The following is an 18828-nucleotide window of genomic DNA, read 5'->3' as shown; positions in this document are numbered from 1 at the left end:
CAGGAGAGACCTGAGGGTGGACGGGGATGCTTACATGTCCTCACTCCCCCTACAGACAGTGCTTCAGATCATTGGGCAGGCCATTGCTGCAGCCATGACAACATGCCATGCTGGAAGTCCCAATGAAGGGGGTCTCTGCATATTTAATGCTCCTTCTCGTTTCCTACATCTCCCTCCTCCCGTAATCTTTTCTGACTCACTTGCTGCAGATGCTGTCGGCACACACGTCTTACTTGCTCCTCTCCCTGCTCCACAACTCAACCCTTTGTCATTGTAGATACCCAAGAACACGTAGCAGCACCGTCCGAGGAGGAGGAGCAAGGGGACACTGAAGCCACACCGTCACTCGATCTGACACTTGCTTCCACCAGCTCAGAGACTAAAACTGGGTGACGTTTAGAAACTAGTTTAGAGGAGGGATCTGCACGTAGTGAGACACCGGGCACAAGTGCGCAGGTGCCAGGGCAGGGGGAATGGATACCGCAGGTGCCAGCTCACCAGAGGGCAAGGTTGCACACTAGTTCTGCTGCAGAGGAGTCAGACGAGGACTTCGATGGGCCAGACTACAGAAGACGCTGATGGGCGTACACCACCAAATGCTTGGGGCACTGGAAAGCCTGCCAGAAAGCTTGAACACAATGAGAAGGGGCATGGAGGAGTGCAGCTCCAACTTGGCACAGGGCTTTGCGCAGAGCTTGCAGCCCATCCTTTCCAACCTGGAACGGGTGGTCACCTCCATCAGCGCACCTGTGGAACCCACCATGACACAGTGCCTGATGGCCGATGTCGCGGCTTCCATTGCAGCACAAACTGATGTCATCAAAGGTCTGCAAGCTATGGTTGCTGCTCAATCTGCTGCAATGGAAACTCAGACTGCTGCTATCTTGGCTCAGACTGCTGCTATCGTGGCTCTGGAGACCACTGTGGAACGGGGCTTCCAGGGTGTCACAGCACTCCAGCAATCCGTTCTCCAGCTGATCACCAGGACTGCTGAGGCACCGCCCCAGGACAGTGGCAGTGGCGCCATGGCAGTCAGACCTGCTGTCCTCTCTCAAGACGACAGCATTCCTGCTCCCACCCCTGCCAATCTGCCAGTGCCTTTGTTGTTGCCTATCGGCCAGCCAGGCCACACTGCTGCAGCCCATGCTGAGCTGGTGCAGTCTGAAGCCGGGCCCTCCCAGCTCAGAGCTGCTCGAGGTCGTCCTCCAAGGCCATCTGCATGCTCCTCCATTGAAGGCCAGCAGCCTCCCACCACCCGTGCTCCAGCCACTGGGGAAACACCTTTACTATCCTTTACTAGGATAGGTAAAGGCTCACAAACAACAGGCACTAAGGCAATTCACAAGGGTGAATAGTTCTGTTCTGTTCCCATAATTTCATTTATTCATTGATAAATGTGACTTTGAATTTGCATTTGGTGGTGTTTTTTATTTGTGCGATGAGCTGAACGGGAAACCAATGTGCAATCAGATAGAGGTTGATTTGATTGTCTTGTGAGAGCGGAAAGGTGGGGAGTGTAGGACTGTTGGTGAGTTGGGGGATGTAGTTGATATCATTGATAGTGGGCATGGATCAGGTGACAAGGCACATGGTCCCTGTTGCACCCTTGCGTCTTCCTCCACTTCCTCTTCTGGCTCCTCCCCCTCCTCCTCCTTAGCCTCTTCCTCCTCAACCTCCTCCTCCTCCACCTCTGGCTCAGGGTCTTCTCTGATCATTGGTGGCAAAGACTGGTCCCTCATGATGGTGAGGTTGTGCAGCATGCAACATACCACCACGAATCTGCCCACCCACTCAGTACGCTCATGACATGTGCGTGGGTTCTTGACCGAAGTCATGAGTCACGTCGTGAGCGGATAGCCCTTGTCGCCCAGTAGCCAGCCTTTGACTTGCCGAGCCGGGTGAAAGATAGCTGGCACGTTGGACTGCCGCATGACTAAGGCGTTGTGATTGCTCCCAGGGTAATGGGCATTGACCTCCATGATTTGATGTGTGTGGTCGCACACTAGCTGCACGTTCAGGGAGAGGAAGCCCTTTCGGTTGACGAAGACTGCCGAGTTGATATGTGGGGCACACAGGCTAATGTGCGTGCAGTCAATGGCAACCTTCACCATGGGGAAGCCAGCAATGCGAGCGAACCCCCACGCTCGCTCGTTCTGCTTGTCTCTGTCAAGAGGGAAGGTGATGAACCTGCTCCTCATGTGGTACAGTATGCCTGTGACCTCCCTTATGCAGCTGTGCACTGCATACTGCGAGATGTTGTACGTCGACAGCAGAGGCCTGAAATTTTTTTTAATTTTCGTTCATGGGATGTGGGTGTCGCTGGTGAGGCTGGCATTTATTGCCCATCCCAAATTGCCCTTGAGAAGGTGGTGGTGAGCCGCCTTCTTGAACTGCTGCAGTCCGTGTGGTGAAGGTTCTCCCACAGTGCTGTTAGGAAGGGAGTTCCAGGATTTTGACCCAGCGACGATGAAGGAACAGTGATATATTTCCAAGTCGGGATGGTGTGTTACTTGGCGGGGAACGTGCAGGTGGTGTTGTTCCCATGTGCCTGCTGCTCTTGTCCTTCTAGGTGGTAGAGGTCGCGGGTTTGGGAGATGCTGTCGAAGAAGCCTTGGCGAGTTGCTGCAGTGCATCCTGTGGTACACACTGCAGCCACTGTGCGCCGGTGGTGAAGGGAGTGAATGTTTAGGGTGGTGGATGGGGTGCCAATCAAGCGGGCTGTTTTGTCCTGGATGGTGTCGAGCTTCTTGAGTGTTGTTGGAGCTGCACTCATCCAGGCAAGTGGAGAGTATTCCATCACACTCCTGGCCTGTGCCTTGTAGATGGTGGAAAGGCTTTGGGGAGTCAGGAGGTGAGTTACTCACCACAGAATACCCAGCCTCTGACCTGCTCTTGTAGCCACAGTATTTATATGGCTGGTCCAGTTAAGTTTCTGATCAATGGTGACCCCCAGGATGTTGATGGTGGGGGATTCGGCGATGGTAATGCCGTTGAATGTCAAGGGGAGATAGTTAGACTCTCTCTTGTTGGAGATGGTCATTGCCTGACACTTGTCTGGAGCGAATGTTACTTGCCACTTATGAGCCCAAGCCTGGATGTTGTCCAGGTCTTGCGGCATGCCGGCACGGACTGCTTCATTATCTGAGGGGTTGCGAATGCAACTGAACACTGTGCAATCATCAGCGAACATCCCCATTTCTGACCTTATGATGGAGCGAAGGGCATTGATGAAGCAGCTGAAGATGGTTGGGCCTAGGACACTGCCTTGAGGAACTCTTGCAGCAATGTCCTGGGGCTGAGATGATGGCCACCAACAACCACTACCATCTTCCTTTGTGCTAGGTATAACTCCAGCCACTGGAGAGTTTTCCCCCTGATTCCCATTGACTTCAATTTTATTAGGGCTCCTTGGTGCCACACTCGGTCAAATGCTGCCTTGATGTCAAGGGCAGTCACTCTCACCTCACCTCTGGAATTCAGCTCTTTTGTCCATGTTTGGACCAAGGCTGTAATGAGGTCTGGAGCCGAGTGGTCCTGGTGGAACCCACACTGAGCATCAGTGAGCAGGTTATTGGTGAGTAAGTGTCGCTTGATAGCACTGTCGACAACACCTTCCATCACGTTGCTGATGATTGAGAGTAGACTGATGGTCCGGTAATTGGCCGGATTGGATTTGTCCTGCTTTTTGTGGATAGGACATACCTGGGCAATTTTCCACATTGTCAGGTAGATGCCAGTGTTGTAGCTGTACTGGAACAGCTTGGCTAGATGTGCAGCTAGTTCTGGAGCACAAGTCTTCAGCACTACAGCCGGGATGTTGTCGGGGCCCATAGCCTTTGCTGTATCCAGTGCACTCAGCCGTTTCTTGATATCATGTGGAGTGAATCGAATTGGCTGAAGACTGGCTTCTGTGATGGTGGGGATATCGGGAGGAGGCCGAGATGGATCATCCACTCGGCACTTCTGGCTGAAGATGGTTGCAAATGCTTCAGTCTTGTCTTTTGCACTCACGTGCTGGACTCCGCCATCGTTGATGATGGGGATGTTTACAGAGCCTCCTCGTCTCGTTAGTTGTTTAATTGCCCACCACCATTCACGATTGGATGTGGCAGGACCGCAGAGCTTTGATCTGATCCGTTGGTTGTGGAATCGCTTAGCTCTGTCTATAGCATGTTGCTTCCGCTGTTTAGCATGCATATAGTCCTGAGTTGTAGCTTCATCAGGTTGGCACCTCATTTTTAGGTACACCCGGTGCTGCTCCTGGCATGCTCTTCTACACTCCTCATTGAACCAGGGTTGATCCCCTGGCTTATTGGTAATGGTAGAGTGAGGAATATGCCGGGCCATGAGGTTACAGATTGTGCTGGACTACAATTCAACGGTAGCATTGGGTAATGTTACTGAACTAGTAATCCGGAGGCCCGGACTAATAATCCGGAGTTATGAGTTTAAATCCCACCATGACAGCTGGGGAATTTAAATTCAATTAATTTTAAAAATTCAATTAATTAAATAAAAATCTGGAATTAAAATACTAGTATCAGTAATGGTGGCCATGAAACTACCGGATTGTCGTAAAAACCCATCTGGTTCACTAATGCCCTTTAGGGAAGGAAACCTGCCGTCCTTACCCGGTCTGGCCTATATGTGACTCCAGACCCACAGCAATGTGGTTGATTCTGAATTGGCATAGCAAGCCACTCAGTTGTAAAATCTCGCTAAAAAAAGTCACAATAAGAATAAAACCGGACGGACCAGTTGGCACCGGACACGACAAAGGCAAATCAAGCCAAGTCGACGCTGCAAAGTCCTCCTCACTAACATCTGGGGACTTGTGCCAAAATTGGGAGAGCTGTCCCACACACTCGTCAAGCAACAGCCTGACATAGCCATACTCACAGAATCATACCTTTCAGACAATGTCCCAGACTCTTCCATCACCATCCCTGGGTATGTCCTGTCCCACCGGCAGGACAGACCCACCAGAGGTGGTGGTACAGTGATATACAGTCAGGAGGGAGTGGCCCTGGGAGTCCTCAACATTGATTCCGGACCCCATGAAATCTCATGGCATCAGGTCAAACATGGGCAGGGAAACCTCCTGCTGATTACTACCTATCGCCCTCCCTCAGCCGATGAATCAATCCTCCTCCATGTTGAACACTACTTGGAGGAAGCACTGAGGGTAGCAAGGGCACAGAATGTACTCTGGGTGGGGGACTTAAATGGCTCAGGTATCACCCTACTGGCTGAGCTGGCCGAGTCCTGAAGGACATAGCTGCTGGACTGGGCCTGCGGCAGGTGGTGAGTGAATCAACACGAGGCAAAAACTTACTTGACCTCGTCCTCACCAATCTACCTGTCGCAGATGCATCTGTCCATGACAGTATTGGTAGGAGTGACCACCGCACAGTCCTCATGGAGATGAAGTCCCATCTTTGCACTGAGGACACCATCCAACGTGTTGTGTGGCACTACCGCCGTGCTAAATGGGATAGATTCAGAACAGATCTAGCAGCTCAAAACTGGGCATCCATGAGGCGCTGTGGACCATCAGCCAGAAATGATCCTGAGCCGTAGAAATTTAGCGCCACAGTGACCTTCACAGTCACAGGCAATGCTGTCCCCGCCCTGCTCTGTGGCTGCAGTTGTGGCCGTACCAGTTGACAGATCTCAGTCTCGGCTTCGTTGGTGAACCTCAGGTGTCGGATTCAATCCTCCTTGTCATGTTGAGGTCAGAGAATTGGTCCCAGAAGGCCCTCATTGGATACAGCCTCCTGCTCAGTGCCCTGCACTCTCCTCGCGGCTTGACCTGCTATGCATGGCCTCTTTGCATTCTCCCAGTCGTGCTGAATGCCTAGCGGGAACCCATGGTTGCCAGGAATGTTGTTCAACCACGGTTGTAATTTTCCGAACTGGAAGGCAGTACCTGCCAAACCACGCTCAAATGTACTCTAGGAACCCTCAGTAAGTAGAGGGAGCTTCAAAAAACACTTCCTATTCCATCAGCAGCCAGAAGAAATAAACCAGCAACCAACCTGTAAATCCTGCATGGTCCCTTTAAATAGCACTGGTGGGGGGGTCCTCCAGGCACTCTAAGACAGTGTCTATTACTTTAAATCAGCGTTGCACATTGATTGCATGCATTTTCTCCTTACTTTACATGCTTCCGGTGTTTGGTATTTGCGCATGTGCTAACTCCTATACCAAGGTGGCAGCTGGCGCTGAAACAACAGGCACTACACGGCCCAATTTATCACCCACACTGTCCAAATATGGCTTACAGAAATCCACCGTGAACGATAGATTTTCGAGGCCGTGCTCGTGACAGGGTAATTTGCACACCAGAAGTGTGCATTTGTCATGATGTTCCAGCCATTACAAGTGTGGGGCAGGCTTGATGAACCAGTTGGTCTTTTCTTGCCCATCATTTTCGTATGTTCAGTGGAAAATATACCCTTTTAAGTCCACTTTAAGGAAGTCATCATGGAAAGAATACAGTTGGTCCTCCTTGAAGGAGTCACTTCCTACCAGTCCTGAACCAGGCTGACCCATTTCACATGGGTGATCTGAGCTCACAGTGCATTCCCTGCAGGAAAATCGGAAATTGTACTTATGTGCATCATGCAGACATTAGCATATATCATAATATTAAAATAAAATCTTCACACATTTTGTATGAGAAAACATTAGGTCAACAAAATGGATAAGGGCCCAGCAATATGAATCTCCACCCAATTGCCCAGCCCCACTCCCCATTCCATGCAGAATGGAATGTTTGCTCAGTGTGTGGTGAAAAATGACTTATAAGAGGAGGCATAAAAGCAGATTTTACAAATTTGCATTGTAGAACTTTGTACCTCAGGATCGCATTTTAGGAATTCGAGGTGGAGGTCAACAGGATCTATAGAATTTTCCATCCATTAATGTTAAGGGTCAGAAAATCCTGCAGGGCCCAGTGACCTCCATATCCAAATCCCAATATGTGCTCCTGTTGCATGAAAATCTGAGCAGGGAAAGCAAATTCATAAAATCTACTCTACAATGTATTGAAAAAGGAGATCAGCATTCAGCAAGTGTAGGCCTTTGTTTAGAACAGTACACTTTTTAATAACATACTGATTCTTTCACATAGGATAATGTATACACAAAACATAAATATTAAATCATTTTGCTGATTGCTGACATTTTACAAACACTTTCTCCAGTTTTTATTTTGTTTAGTTCCAGTGCAACCATACATAAGTAGTTTTCTCATTCAAATACTGTATTTTTTCTTTCCTCACAGTTTTGAGTTTATATTCATTTGTCAAACAGAACAGAAAGAAAAATTTTTGGTAAACATGAAATACAAAGATAAAAGAAATGTTGATTTGTCCTTTGTCAACCTCAACTGTTTTGAGTGTAGTGCATATAGCTTAGAATGCTTTTTTCACAGAGCTCACTAATCTCTCCCACTTTTTTAATGCTCCAGATTCAAAGCAAGAAGTGGATGAGATGGTAACAACATACTATTATCCACTAACAAATATTTAGTTATGTAGTATGCTTGCATTTCTGAGAACTGTGCTTTACATTTTTCATGTTGCATGACAGAAAATTAATATTGTTTTCTTATATCTCATTTGTTTGTGATGACTTTACTTTGTGATGACTTCATTTCTTTGGTATTTACCTAAGTAGTCACGTATCATTGCCTCAGAAATGACTCAATTAATTGTAGGGCACCTCATATCTGGTTAGGAACAGGATTGAGAGTTTTAAGGGCCCGAACTGATGGAGATGATTGAAGCCTGCATAGAACGCAATAGTTCCTGATCACTGGAACCTTGAAAATGCTGTGCCAAGGAAAGTAGTTGAGTACAGTGCAGGATGTGAGCTTACATAGACATTCTAGAATTTCACTTGATTTCACGTTTGGGAAGGTAGGGTGAAACCAGATTATCTTGGAATCTGAATGCTGTATCTGCCTGTTCCAGGTAAGTACAGTGGCTAAAGATAGAAACTTACGACAGAGAACACCTGAAGCTGCCTGCAATATGAATTGCTCTAGTATTAAAATATCCAAAACTTCAAATTCACACTTTCTTCACAATTAATTTAACTCCAATGGCAGACAATATTCCCATAATGGACTGAATGAAGGAATGTGGTTAACCAGGGCTTTGGTCTTTACAAGTGATAGGTTATGCAAAATACATGCAGCATCACACACAGATGGCTATTATGTCTCGACGCATAAACTACAGCAACTTACAGTACATTTTAAGGAAAACAAGTACACTACACAAATCAATTGCTAATTTTTAAACAGTTCATTTTTAAAATAATATTGACAAAGATAACATCCCTTTGTGCAAAATCAATCTGTTTCATATTCAAAAATGAAATCTACAAACAAGTTGTATCATTTATTTGCCTTCAAAAAACCTTCCAGTAGTTTATTAAAAAAAACATATTTGATGTTGCTATTTAACAGATCTAGTTTCTTTAACAATCTTTAGTTACATGAGAAAGATAGAAGGTATAGAAGACAATATTCTTTTTATGTTTTTAAACAGGAAGTAATAGAATTGTCCAACAATCCAAAATGTTAAAGGGAGAGAAATGCACTTGGTTGCCATGGTTATTCTGCTTTCATGCAGAAACAGGCATCATAGGCTGAATTTTCTGAATGCTTAATTTCAATGGACAGAAATTCCAGAATGTGCTGGTGGCGAGCGAGGTTTCTTGCTGCCAGTAGTACATGGAAAATTTAGGCTTTTGTGCAGAACTGTGACATAATTTCTGTACCAGTGGCATCAAGAATGACGAATAGCACTCAGAATCACTGCCTCAATATAGGGTGCAACTGGAAGAGTTTCATTGCATCATAGGACAGGAAGCTTTACACTAAAGAGGTCATTCTACAACTTTATCCTTGAGGTGGTTGTAAAATCGGACACATTGCATGCTGGAATTTCTGATATGTGCTCTTGGGGTCAGGAGTGTGAGGCTCCCCACCAGGAAAACCAAGTCAGAAAATTACTCCTTAAATATCTGCTTCAAGACTCCTTTTAACCATCAATTATAAAGCAAGATATGTTGTGATCAAAAGAGATAAGTAAGCCCAGAAATATCTCTTTATGAGATGTAGGATTGTATGATAATTCAATAGATTATGAATATATTTAAATCTAATCCATGAAGGAGTGAAAAGCAGGTGCATTTTAAGTCTCTGAGCACTGAACGAAGATGTTAATACCAAAAAAAAATTACAGTTTTGCTCCTAAATTTACTCCAAGAATGTAAGGAATTATAACATTTTCTATGGTTTTGAACATTTCTCTAATCCTATTGTACTCAAAAATAGAAATTTATTCATATTAGTAGAGGTTATTTGAGAAATGTGCATACTTTGAAAGCTATGAAAGTAATCAGAGACCTGAAATGTAGATGAATGAGCTGAGGTTACGGTTGAGATAGGGTCAGAAATACATTAGTCTCTGCTCCAAAGGCACATCAAATAATGCCTATACTGCACGTGTTGAAATCCTTTTAATGAAACTTTTTTTTGACCTGAGGAACCTTGCTAAAACCTCTAGCAAAGCTTATTTGTACTTCACAAAGAGCTTCCAAACTATAAACGATTGAAGTGCTGGACTTACTCCTCCCTGTATATATCACTAAGTCCTTGTGTTACAGTTGTAACCAGGTCAGTCAGTCTATTACTTTCAGAGGTGCAATGCCAATATCCCAATCGCAAAGAATGCAGTAGCAAGCAGCAGAACTGCTACAATGTTCAGTAGCGAAAGATTCATTTCTAACTTTACTTTTGGGGCGATGAATAGCGAGCAAAATGAAAAGGAGGGGGTTCGTTTTCATTCCCAGCCTCAAATTTTAGTTGGAGTCTATTTAATAAAATAGGCCTGCTTATCCAAAAAGGTGCAATTTGGTCAAATGCTATAAAAAATCTGACAATATATTTGAGGGGGGAAAGTATATTAAACACAACAGTCACAGAAGTGTTTAAAATAATTGAATGCTTGTTTCCAGATGATGCTACGAGGTTAAGTGAGAAAAAAAAACATAAAACCAGGGATTTGATTTTGAAGTGTTTAGAGCAACACAACATTGGACTCTCCTTATAGATATGTTTTCAAACTGCTTTACAGTTATGGGTACAATTGACGTTGGTCTTTTAATTAATGTCAAGATCGGTAGTTGATGGCTTAATTTTCCAAATGAAAAATGCAACCTCTTTCCATGGCATGTCCACATTGTAAAGGTTGCCTGGAATTTCAGCTCAACTTCTTACTCTCGCAAACTCTACCCATCTGTGTTGTAGCAACGTCGGCCATCACCAATAAGCTGAGTTTTTTCATTTGCATTTGTAGGCTGAAGCATGATCGGAGTGTCTCCATCTGCAACAACAAAGCAACAAAAAGGAATCAGCGCATTAAAATGCTGTTTGGACAGAACTCAACATACTGTTCTGAAGCCAAAAAACAATTACATAATAGTATTACATAGTATTGACAGCACAGAAACAGACCATTCGGCCCAACAGGTCTATGCCGGTGTTTATGCTCCACATGAGCCTTCTCCCACCTTATTTAATTTTACCCTATCAACATAACTTACTATTCCTTTCTCCCTCATGTACTTATTCAGCTTCCCTTTAAATGCATCTATGCTATTCACCTCAACAACGCTGTGTAGTAGCGAGTTTCACATTCTAACCACTATCTAAGTAAAGAAGTTTCTCCTGAATTCCTTATTGGATTTATTAGTGACTATCTTATATTTATGGCCCCTTGTTTTGGACTCCCCCACAAGTGGAAACATCTTCTCTACATCTACCCTATCGAACCCCTTCATAATTTTAAAGGCATCTATCAGGTCACCCCTCAGCCTTCTCTTTTCTAGAGAAAAGAGCCCCAGCCTGTTCAGTCCTTCATGACAGTGATAACGGGCTCGATATTAGGAGGGAGGCGGGTTGGCAGCGGGGAGTCGACTGGGCGCGTGGGTAACGCGCCCATTGAATTCGGGGTGCTCCGCACGCGATCGCAGTCTAATTGAAGGCACTTACCTTGGCTTCCGGGTTTCCCGTTCTAGACCTGCGCAGCAGGCGCACTGCGCAACCGCATCACAGGCTGTCAGCAGGATTTAAAGGGGCAGTCCTCCAGTGCTCCTCTTGCAGCAAAGAACCAATTTAGGAGCATGGAGCAGGCCAGAAGCAAGGTTCTCTGACTCCTCACTCCAGATGTTGCTCGATGGGGTGAGGAGGAAGAGGGACATTTTTTTCCCATCGGATGGGAGGAAGTGTCCTTCCTCCACCACTAAGAAGGCCTGGCTGGAGGTGGCCGAGGAGATCACCAGCAGCGGCAATGTGTCCAGAACCTAGGTGCAGTGGAGGATGAGATTTATTGACCTAACCAGGTCAGCCACAGTGAGTATACTTACACATTCTCGCACACTCCGTCTTCCACATCACCTCCACCACCACACAACTCCTTCTGCACTGCCACCACAACGCTCTCGCACCACTCCTCACAGCCACTCAACTATCATCCTCACCTTGCCTGCACGTACTCACCTCCCCAGTTCCCATTCGACCACTATCACGCAACCCAATCCTCATACAATCTCAAGGCTGTGTCTCACACGCACCCTCCCATGCATCTCCCTCATACTCTCCCCCACCCACACCAATGCATGCAGCGGGTCACCATGCAACCATCACTCAATCACGCCTCTGTGTTTTGCCTTGATAGGAGAAGAGATGCCAGAATGCCCGGGAGAGGGCAAGGACCGGAGGGGGCCCGCCACACCACGTGGCCTTAACAGATGCGGAGCAGCAGGCACTCGAAATAAGTCGGACGCTGGAGTGCCTGTCCATGGTGGACGCCGAGACTGGGACTGCACAAGCGGCTGGTGACAGAAATCTAACACTCAGCACTCATGATAGCGAACGATCTTAACATCACTTGGCATCTGCAGCACCTCAACATCTGTCCACAGGGCCATCTGCAACCACCGTGACTGCGGAGGGCGATGCCTCAGAGGATCTGCCGGCCTCTGAGGGTCCATCGTCACATCTGAGCCAGCCATCCACCAGCGCAGATACATACACCTCGGTGGATCCCCGTCCTCACTTAGTTGGGCTTGCACATGGTGAGTCACCACGCACATGTGAGCATGAGCAGACCCTGGTGGCAGGGGCAGCCGTGGAGAGTCCGCGTCGGTGGGAGCACTCTTCTCCAGGCTCTGCTGGACCCTGATGCTGAACCCTGGGGGCCAGCCTTGAAAAGGAGAATGATCGAGGGGCAGCAGCACATTGCCGAGGTACTGGAACAGGTGCCACGCGCACTCTCCACAATCGCGCAGAGGATGGAGGAGTCCAACTCCTGCATGAGGGGAATGGTGGCACAGGTACAGGAGGGCATCTCCAAGATAGTGTCGCAGGGACGTGAAGGCATCTCTGAGATAGTGTCGCGGGTAGGTGCGGGAATGTCTGCGATGGAGGAAAGGCTAGCCTCCATCGAGCTTCAAGCACGGTTCAACAATGAGTCCATTCAGGCCCTGACAACGGCCGTTCGGATTCAGGCTGAGCAACATTCTGCAACCTTAAACAGGCTGACAGGTACCTTACAACTGACCTTCCAAGGCTTCACATAAGTCCTCCAGACTGTCATCCAGCAGGGTGGAAGGAGTGACTTGGGCCTGGGCCAGGAGAGGGATGATGGTGAAAGGGGACATGGAAGTGGGGATGCCACTCAAAGCGCTCCCACGTCTCACCCATTGCCCTCCTCTCAACCAGTACCCGCAATGCTGCCCCCTCTCCAGGTGGCCGGGTCTGCCCCTGCACAGGTGCAGGTGGAGCAGTCTTTGGAGGGGCCCTCACGGGCACTGAAACCCAGAGGGCGTCCACGCAAAGCATCTCATCGGTCAGGGCATGGACAAGAGCAACCTGCCACTACCTCTACTGAAGCCACAGGGGTAGCACCACGTAGGGGTTCCCGTAAACGTAAGGCAAAGGTTTTGTGAGCACAAAGGGGATGCACAAGGGTGTAAGACAAAATGTCATATTTTTGATTTATTTTCCTTTGTTTTGCAAAAAGTCATAAAAAATTGTTATCACCACTATTGCCACATCTTTGAAAATATTGTCTGGTTTGCGCAATAATGCCCTGAGGATCACCATGAAGACCCACACCTGATGCCACCCATTGTGTTACTGCAGAGTGGGTGTAGGTGTATTTGCAGGGCTCTTTTGTGCAGACAACAGCGATGCCGGCAATCTCCCCGGTGGCACACTGAAAGGATGCTGAGGAGAAGTTGTTGAGGGCAGTGGTGGCTTTGACAGTGACAGGTAAGAAGATGGTGCTCGGGCCAGCCGGGAGCAGCTCGGCATGAAGGAGGCTGCAGATGTCCACGACTGCATGTCGAGTGACTCTGAGTCTCCGTGTGCACTGCTGCTCAGAGAGGTCCAGGAAGCTGAGCCTCGGTCTGTAGACCCTGTGGCAAGTGTACTGCCTTCTGCGACGCATCTCTCTCTGTGGTTGCCCTCCCTCCTGCTGTGCAGGTGGATGTGTCACAGCACTGTGTTGTGGAGCTCCACGTGTCGGAGGTGGACGCCATGGCCGGCGAGGCTGGTGATGCTGTTCATCCTCTTAGGAGGTCATGACTGCAGCTACGGCGGCCCCCATCCGGAAGATGTACGTTTGAGGGGGTCCGCAAAGTAGGTAAATGTGTCTGCACACCGGGGTTGAGGTTGAGATTTTATTGTTAAGAGGAGGGTGGTGGAGGCCAAACTTTGTCCAAAGTGATAGAGTGGCCTCCTGCAATGAGTGAGGGTCTCCCCCCACCACCTGTCAAATGGACCTTTGCAGCTGCCACAGGCTGGTGGCTGCAACACGTCCATTTCTACTGGTTTAGTTGAAAATCCCACCCCTCCTAAAATATCCTACAAATCAGGTCTGCTAACGACCTGAACTATCACATTAATTGCTTTAAGTGGGATCCCACCGGCTTTAATTGCCGGCGAGAGTCCCACATGTGAGGGCTGCGCGCGCATCTAAGCGCGTCACTGGGGAACCCGGAAGTGGGCGGTTTGGAGCCAGGCTCTGGACCCGCCCCGGCAATCCCCGATTGTTGGAGCCCCCTGCCACAAACCCGCCGGCTCGGACATCCAAAAATCGAGCCCAACCTCTCGGTTCAGGTATCATCCTTGTAAATCTTTTTTGCACCTTCTCCAGTGCCTCTATATCTTTTTTATAATATGGAGACCAGAACTGTGCATAGTATTTTAAGCGTATACAAATGTATATCATTAAAGCAAACAAAGGTTTAAGGAAACGATTTTTGATTTATTTACTGTGAGCTTCAAAATTGTTTGAGGGAAACCCAGTCCTTCTGATCAACCAGCAGACAGAACTATGGGCCTCAAGCAAATAAATAAAATAAGCATTTTTCAAACTACAAACTAGCCTCAAGGAGAATAGGAATATAGGAACGTACAGGGCTAGAAAAGACCAGTGCGATACTAATGAAAATAAGGCAGGAGTCGAAGCTGCAATCTTTTGATATGTAGTCGGACACTAACGCCATTCTGAAGTCTGCATGACCCATATGGAGATTGCATCCAAATCCTTCCCGCTATTAGTAGCACTCTATAAACAGCTGAGCTAAGTAGCCACACATTGGAAGGAGAATGCATGGTAGCTGAATATTTTCAGAATCGATGGTGGAGAATTTGCATGGGCCTTGGTGAATTTGATGGACAAGAAAGCAGAGTGTGACAAAAACACAAAAAGAAGCAATTTTCAAAACTGCAGCTTTGTGCTACAGATAAGGTAAATTGTACAATTTAGCTCCCCTGATGCAGAGCTTCATGTGGCAGAATATCCTGCTGAAATACACTGGAATTCAGGCATGGAGGGCAGTGCGCCTAATTTGCAGCCTTCCACTGGAGACATGTATCGTAGTGTGTAACTGATCATGTTTCACTCTCCTGAAAATCTACTTGTATTTAAATTCTGTTTTCCTAATTCATTTTGTGTAGGTACCCCTTGAAAACACGATTTTCCTTCCACAAGAGCTGCATGAGTTGATTTGTCATCAGATTTTTCGTATCCACTTGTCAGAAAGAAGCCTTGTTTCTTCACAGTGCCTCCCACCCTAGCCTGGATTGCCATAAGGAATCCACTGTGAGGCAGGGTCCTGGACTCAAACTTACATCATACCAATCTGCAGCACAGTGTATATGCATGCCATTGAACACACACCAGGCTGCCTTGATAAAAATAACTCCAAACTGTAGGCTCCAGGTTTTACCGTAATGGAAATCCATCTCTTTTACCAAAGACACTCCATGTGGAATCACTTCCTGCAGAAAGTTTACAATTAATTCTTCTTTTTCAGCCACTGCTGATCTATCTTAGGCTTATAATGTTGTATTTTACACAGTCTGCAAAAAAAAACTTTGAAAATAAACTTTGACTTACTTTCTGCTGCAAGTATTTACCAAATATATTGTATATCAAAAGAAAAGTCATGCTTTCACTATGCACTTGAATTATTATATACAGTGCAGATAGTACTGCAAGTATTCAAGGGGTGATCCACTGCTAAATCATTGATAGAAATTATTATAGCAGAGAGAGGCAGCTGAAGAAACATTCCCTGGTATCAGCTGCTGAGTGAACTGCATATGGTAGAATGGAATGTTGTTTCCTATTTTGGAAATGCCCACCTGTTTCAAATTAAATGAAAATCAATTGTAGCATTGGGCTGTGTCAGTATTAACAAGTGCACTGTTTTCAAAGGGTACCTACACAAAATGAATTAGGAAAACAGAATTTAAATATAAGTAGATTTTCAGGAAAGTGAAACATGATCAGTTACACACTATGATACATGTCTCCAGTGGAAGGAATATGATAAGCTCCACTCAGTAGTCACTATCTTTAGATGGTGCTTCTTTAAAAATACATTACTTGGCTCCCGCATGTGGCTCACCAAGTAAATTCACCATCCAATTAGATGCAGACCACCAAATTTCCAGGTTCAAAGTTTGATCTGTTCTGACAAGAAATTCCTGCTCCTGATCACTGTTCCCTAACCCTTGCTGGAAACTGGCTGTACGTTGAGTGATGACATGGTTGGGCTTGGCAGTGATATCCCCATGTTAGAATATCCTGCTGAAATACACTGTTTAGGCTCACATATGAAGAATAGATACTGAGAATGGGGGGGGGGGCGGGGGGGGGTAGTGCCAGCTCCTGTAAAATTGTACTTCAGTCAAATCACTCTTTCCAGAGTGGACGTGAAGGGGAAAAACACCCAGAAAATTGAAGAAAAAAATATACAACTCAGAAAAATAGTCAGCTATCGACACAAATATCATTCTGAAAGAATAAACAAAAGAAATTCTCAATAGCCTTATTCATCCTAATGCCCCACTTCTACATACTGAGGACAGCAAGATCAGAGGCATCTTTAAAAGCCATGCAAACAAGGCAGCCATAGTTACACCACTCACTCTCGTTGCTGTTGAGTGGGGGAAAGCAGAGCTCTGTGCATACTTACTCAGACTTGTACATGGAGCTCTGCTCATTGGCCTCTGATGCCAGTGAAATTTAGGATGATTATAAGGAAATGCTGTGATAGTTATCTCTTTTCAACATTTAAAAATAGAACGGCAGTGTGGCACTGAGGTATTTCAAAACCTTTCATAAAGCAGCATGTCCCCCTCACTGTACAGATGATGCCCATGGGTTTATTGATGTTGTGACAGTTCATTTATCCTGGTGGTCTATGCTGTGTGATTTGTTTCTCTACCAAGCCACTTTGTTCCCTTTCAGCTATTGGGGTCGAGTATGTTTCAGTGAATTACCTCTTCCCAGTGCATTTACTTTATGTTAGTATACTACTGTTAGAACATCGTTTCAAAAGTTTAAATGAATTTTAAACTTTTTTTTCCCACCCCTCCCGGTTGCTTTTTGTGCCTTCACCAAGTACCTTCACTGCATCTGCAGCACGAAGTTTGCCTAAAATGAACAAAATGCTCGGTGCTGCCTAATTTAAAATCTCTAAAGATTTTTAGAATTAAATATATTGTAAACAGAATACACATTAGAGACTAATTTTAAATGAAACAATTAATGGTGTTCCTGTTGCCATACGCATATGGTGCCCGTCCACAATTTATCTTAAATAAACCACTGATCTTTGACGTTTATCTTCTCTATTCCAGCTTATTTCTATGTTTCTGATTCTTCCAGGCCCAGAAACATGGCTAGTTAACAACAAGTCAGCAATGCTTGTCCTTTATACAGAATTATCCAAACAGTCTTTTTTACATTCCTAGAAATCAGACCTTGTCATTCACAGTTCTGGCCCTGGCAGTGTTAGTCGTTTCTATTCTTCAAAAAACCTAAGGAGTAATTCCATGAACCAGTTGTAAATGGAAGCTAAATAAAGTACAAAAGCTTAACTTCTAAAAATAAGCTGACAGTCTCCCATTCAACAGTAAGATGTGACCGATGAGTAACAGGAGAGTGGGTTTATCACGAGGCATCCACTGGTGAGGAGATTCTAAATGCTTTGAATTCCCACATATCACATTCACTGCAGAATTTCATTATCTTTAACAACAACTTTAACTTTGAGTAGAATGGGCCTATACTCTCTGGAGGTTAGAATGAGAGGTGATCTCATTGAGACAAAATAAGATTCTGAGGGGGCTTGACAGGGTAGATGCTGAGAGGTTGTTTCCCCTGAGGGGTTTAGTCTCAGGATAAGGGGTCGGCCATTTAAGAATGAGATGAGGAGGAATTTCTTCACTCAGAGGATTGTGAATCTTTGGAATTCTCTATCTAGAGGGCTGTGGATGCTGAGTCGTTGAGTACATTCAAGGCTGAGGTAGATAGAATCAAGGGCTATGGGGATCAGGTGGGAAAGTGGAGTTGAGGTCGAATATTAGCCATGATCTTATTCAATGGTGGAGCAGGCTCGAGGGGCTGTATCTACTCCTGCTCCTATTTCTTATGTTCTTATGTTCTAACAGCAGCTTGCATTTATACAGCAACCTTAACGTCGAAAAAGGTCCCAAGGCACTTCACAGAGGCATAATCAGACGGAAATTGACATCAAGCCAAAGGAGATATTAGATGGGATGACTAAACGCTTGGTCAAAATGGTGGATTTTAAGGACGGTCTTAAAGGAAGAGAGGGAGGTGGAGAGGTGGAGAGGTTTAGGGAAGAAATTTCAGAGCGTGGGACCTGGCCACCAATGGTGGGGTGAAGTGAGGATGGATGCACAAGAGGCCAGAGTCAGAGGAATGGAGCATTTTGAGGAGGGGAGTGTAGGCCTGGCTACAGAGCTAGGGTGGAGCAAGGCATTAAAGAGATTTAAATATGAGGATGAGAATTTCAAACTGGAGGCATTGGGAGATTGGGAGCCAATGTAGGACAACAAGGACAGGAGTGACAGGTGAGAGGGACTTGATGCAGCATAGGATACAGACTGCAGAGTTTTGAATGAACTGCAGTTTATAGAGGGTGGAGGATGGGAGGCAACCAGGAGAGCATTGGAATAGTCGAGTCTAGAGGTGACAAAGGCATGGTTGGGGGTTCTAGCAGCAGATGAGCTGTGGAAGGGTCGGAGATGGGCAATGTTACGGAGGTAAATGTAGGTGGTCTTTGTGATGGAGAGGTGATATGGGGTCAGAAACTCAGTTCAGAGTTGAAAAGGACACGGAGATTGTGAACAGTCTGGTTCAGCCTGAGACAATATTAGGGGAGGGCGATGGAATTGGTGGCTAGGGTACGAAGTTTGTGGTG

The 18828-nt window shown here is 46.1% G+C and overlaps 1 protein-coding gene across 1 annotated transcript in view; it reads right to left on the bottom strand.

Annotated features, from left to right (window-relative positions):
• Positions 1 to 10308: 10308 nt before the first annotated feature.
• dnajc5b (DnaJ (Hsp40) homolog, subfamily C, member 5 beta) overlaps positions 10309 to 18828 on the bottom strand; it is a 28325-nt gene continuing 19805 nt past the window's right edge. Inside the window, exon 4 of the mRNA XM_067975820.1 lies at positions 10309 to 10403. Within this exon, the coding sequence (XP_067831921.1) occupies positions 10309 to 10403 (95 nt within the window). The remainder of the gene's footprint in view (positions 10404 to 18828) is intronic.

Source organism: Heptranchias perlo, chromosome 3, assembly GCF_035084215.1.
Source record: "Heptranchias perlo isolate sHepPer1 chromosome 3, sHepPer1.hap1, whole genome shotgun sequence".
NCBI classification, from domain to species: domain Eukaryota; kingdom Metazoa; phylum Chordata; class Chondrichthyes; order Hexanchiformes; family Hexanchidae; genus Heptranchias; species Heptranchias perlo.
Note: the sequence above shows the minus strand (reverse complement) of the source record. Positions and strands in the feature narration are given on the sequence as shown.